General features: G+C 45.0%; 1 protein-coding gene across 1 annotated transcript; it reads right to left on the bottom strand.

The window, feature by feature from the left end:
• Nucleotides 1–1,526: 1,526 nt before the first annotated feature.
• LOC104069253 (transcription initiation factor TFIID subunit 9-like) lies at nt 1,527–4,197 on the bottom strand (the record flags this gene model as incomplete). The annotated part of the gene is made up of 5 exons (XM_009581438.1): nt 1,527–1,693; nt 2,155–2,268; nt 2,867–2,948; nt 3,852–3,986; nt 4,061–4,197. Coding segments are annotated over 5 exons (635 nt in total), but the record flags the coding sequence as incomplete, so codon positions are not given.
• Nucleotides 4,198–4,439: the final 242 nt, after the last annotated feature.

Raw genomic sequence — 4,439 nt, 5'->3', positions numbered from 1 at the left:
GGGGGCGGCAGGTGAGGCCAGGACCCCCCCGACCTCTGCCAGGACCCCGTGGGGACCCTCCACCTTTGCCGGGGCGGCTGTGCCCCTGCCCTTGCGCCATCCCCTGCCGCGGCTGTGCCACCCCGGCCCCTGCAGCGCCCACCACACGCTTTTCCTTCCTAACGTGTTGCCAGGAACAGTTTTTTTCTTCAGTCTTTATATAAAGCTTCACACTGTCACCTGTATACTCTTCCCTTTCCCACAGCGAAAAGTCAGTTTTATTCAGCATTTCTTCAAAAAAGAAAAAGCAAACTGAAAACAACACAGCAGTTACGGAGAGCAGCACAGACACAGCGGCCTCCGAACCTGCCGCAGGAGCCAGCCCAGGGCACAGCGAGGGACCGTCAGGCAACTTCACTCCTGAAAAAAAGTGTCATGAAGAGGGAGCATTCATTTCTGTATCATTTTAAAAGCTGGTACAGTCAATTACGTGTGAACCTTAAGGGCCTTAGTGGGGGATAGCGATTTTGCATTTGCAGCTGAGCCACAACTTGAGCAAGAGCTTGCCCAGGCTAAGTCACGTCAAGCTCAGCATGAGAAAAGATGCATTACAAGCTAAAGCCACGAGACATTGTTAAAAACAAACACCACATTGGATTTATTCAGTCTTTTAGCAGAGCAGACTTGGGATCTTGGTACACCACAAAAACCATCGGCATCAAGTCGAGCAATCCTGCTGTGTGCCACAGCAACAGCGACATCTTGTTCCACCCACACGTAAGCACAAGCTTAACAAAGTGATGACTGACAGCAGTGCAGCTCTTTGGAAATCAATAAAGAACAAATCTTGGCTGGGATTTTACCTCTTCTCTAACTTTTGGGTTGTGGGTACTGGGGTGGGTGCTAGGGCCAACAGAAACCATGGATTAATGGATACCGGAGGTCAGCCTAAGTATGTGTTCTCCAGAAACCCCCTCCTCTACCTCTTAACAGTAGGAATGCAGTAAGAGATAATCTTCTGGCCCACTGGAACTGCACATGGAGAACTGTGTATGCAACTAACAACCTAGAAGCAGCAAATGTATTTGGGAAAAAAAAAAAAGGCTGATATTCCCCAGCTACGCCCCACCTCACCCAGGATTCTGTTTTTGACGTTATTTGAAATCAGTGTCTATGTCACGCCACCCAGTGTTTTCTAAAAATTACTTTTACTTGGCACGGGACAGCACTGCCAGCACCTGGCTCACCAGGCTTCAGAGACACGGACACGTCTGTTAGAAATAAGGCGACAGAAGAGACGCGAAGACTGTTCTCCTGTGTAACAGCAACCAGTGCTCACCGCTGCTGCTGAGGTTCAAACAGCCACAGGAAAAGGCTAGCTGCTTTTTCCTCTTGCCACAGGCAATGATCTCTCTCTCACTCCACACCCAGCTGCCTATTAACAGAGTATTTACACGCTCGGACACCACTTACAAAGAAATCTTGGCAAAAACCTTATCAGACTCAATATGAATCACTGAAGAAGGGAAGGGGATCAGCCAGCCTCTTCACAAGTTATCATAGTCGTCATCATCTTCATGCTTCCTTTTCAAGGGGTTTGATTCATTAGCTGTATTCTGTGATGATACCATATTTGTAGTAATAAGAATGTTCTTTGGTCCAATTAATGAAGGATTAATTAGAACATTCTGAACTGTCGGAGTAGTTGGTGTGGCTGTGAAAAAACAAAAGAAGCCATTGAATGAAAAGCTTGAAAAAATGACAGTTGATTTTCCCACACTGAAACAGAACTTCCAATCCAATAAAGAAGTGTGCTGCTAGAACATCCCGGGCTGAAAACCCTGGAATGATCCTGAGAGCGAAGTAGAGAAGACAGGAAAATGCTAGCGGGGTGAGCCCAAAAGAGCGAGCGAGCTCAGAGGTGGCAGTTAAGGCGTAAGGGAAATCTCTGTATGTTCTGGCTGACACCACTGTGCTAGAAATGGGAACTGAAACTAGAAGTGACTGGAATGACCAGAGAGAACTGCCTGCCTTACGTAAGGAGACACAAAAGACGAGAAATACTGAAAAACAGAAGAGATGAAGTAATTTCCCACGTTATTACTATACATTAATTTCCGTTCTGCTACAAAGAACACCAAAAAGCGCTGCTGATCTTTACAGCATGTGTTTTACCTGACTTGACGGCTGCCTGAGAAGACGGGATCTGTACAGTGAACCTCTGACCGGTCAGCGACACCGGAGTGCCGACTTTTGTTGAGACGGATACTGTTTGTGCTGAAGGCGTACCTGAAATTCAAAACAACTCAGTCAAAAGATAAATTAAAAAAAAAAAAAAAATACTTGCACTCATAAATTTGGTTTCAAAGTGGAACCTATTATTTTCAAAGTAGTGGGAACACGCAGGAACATATTGATACTGGATATACAGGCGTCAGATTTTCAGGCAGAACTGCACATTTGCTCAAGACCTATAAAATTCTCGGCCACAAACACACACACTAATATGTGTGCACTGCACATGCTCAGTCATAAATTTTGCAAACCTTTTAAAAATGGATTTTATTTAGTGCTATTTTTAGTTCAGTGTAGTGCTTGTGTTGAGGGGAAAAACCCTCAAACTTATGTAAGTGACTTGAATAGTCTCTTCACATGTAGAAATTATCACAAATACAGGAATAAAAATACAGAATGTCAGTAATGTATATATGTACCAAAGACTGCAATAATCTTTTTGAAATGAATTCAATTTTTCTAATGCTGTCAAACGACACTAAGTTCAGGTGGCACCCAACATGTCCTGGTTGAAGCATGCTTTAAATTACTCTTCGCTATTTTTTTCCTTCATAAAATCAACCTGGGAAACCCCAACTGAGCTGTTTCTTACCTAAAGTAGGAGTGCTGGGCCTGCTGCTCACAGCACCGACACTCAGGCGAGGGACTGTTATTCTTCCTGCAGAGGAAGAGACCTGTCGAGAGAGAACATTCAGTTTAGCATCCCATTAGAAATTAACAGCTCTTAACACGAGAAGAAGAAATGGTTGTTCCTACAAAACCACAGAGAGCCTATTTCACAGCAACAACACGCGATCTGTATTCCAACACAGAAGTTTTCAAACTCTTTGTGGTGTGAACGTCACCAGCGTGAGCTGGAGAGCTCCTGGGCGTGACATAATGCCGAAGATCGGCAAAGAGCTGATCTGGCAAACAGCCCTCGGGTCAATCAGGTTAGTTTCTACTGGAAAGAACAGCTATAACATTTTAATTAACAGTTATTCTTCTACTCTACAGCTAGCATCAAGGCATGTCCCATGTCAATACCTGATATCTAACCTTAAGTTCAGCTTTTAAAATTCTTTCTTTAAAACGGGGGAAATAAATATGAAATCCTACACACCGAGACATTCAGCATTTTCCAGCAAGCAAAGTAAATCTTTTCTCTTCCTTCTAAGGCAGAAATTGCTAAGCTAGAAGTACAAAATACCCTTTAGTATCTACACTAAAGCCTTACTTTTGCTTTTTACAACCTGATATTCAACTCGACACTTTTGCTTTAATGCTAAAAAGATTCACAGATGCATTTTTAATACACTTTGCATTTGAAACTAACTAACAGTAAGAACACTTGCAAATTCCTAGAGATAAAGAGCACTGTCTAGTTTCAAATGCTGTTTTGACACGCACAGGTTAGCATTTGCCCACGCGTATCCTTCGGAGGTGCGGAACTCTGATTCCAAGAACATTCCTTTTGACACGCACAGGTTAGCATTTGCCCACACGTATCCTTCGGAGGTGCGGAACTCTAATTCCAAGAACATTCCCGACAAACAATGTGGGCATTAGGAGAATCCTTCCCTACCCAAAGCCCTCACCTTCTTCTGCAAGGACTTCAGCCTGTAGTTGGGAGCTGTCAAGCAGTATCTGTCGGGTGGAAGCCTGGGTCCAGAATAAGGCTTTATCAACGGCAATGGCGTCTGATTTTTCTGCCTTGCAATATCTAACAAGAACTGAAGAGACACGGTTACATTCCTCCCTGTACTCTTTTATCGTTTTCTGCAATTATCAATACAGTTTTACTTACGTCTCTTGGAGGTGGAGACGTAAACGACTGGTCTGTTCGACACTGGATTGCCAACCTCACGTCATCTGCGTCGACGCTGGATTTCTTCGCATGACTCGAGTAAATTTTCGCGTCTTCCAGTATAGTAGTCACATACCCTTTGAAAAGCAGAACCTCTCATTAAGGCCGGATTAAAAGAAAGAGACCTTCCCCCTCCCGACCCCATACCGTTTCCTCGGAGTTATTTTTAAGGACCGAGAGGGGAACCCCCCAGGGAAACTCGGCTACAGACAGCATTTCCCTTCTCCGCTCGGCGCTTCCCTGCGCCCTTCCCTCCCCAGGGGCAGCGCCGCTGGTCGTGCCGGGCCCCGCAGAGCCCCCGGCAGAGCCCCCGGACCGA

This window comes from Fulmarus glacialis, unplaced genomic scaffold (assembly GCF_000690835.1).
Source record: "Fulmarus glacialis isolate BGI_N327 unplaced genomic scaffold, ASM69083v1 scaffold5307, whole genome shotgun sequence".
Lineage (NCBI taxonomy): Eukaryota > Metazoa > Chordata > Aves > Procellariiformes > Procellariidae > Fulmarus > Fulmarus glacialis.
Note: the sequence above shows the minus strand (reverse complement) of the source record. Positions and strands in the feature narration are given on the sequence as shown.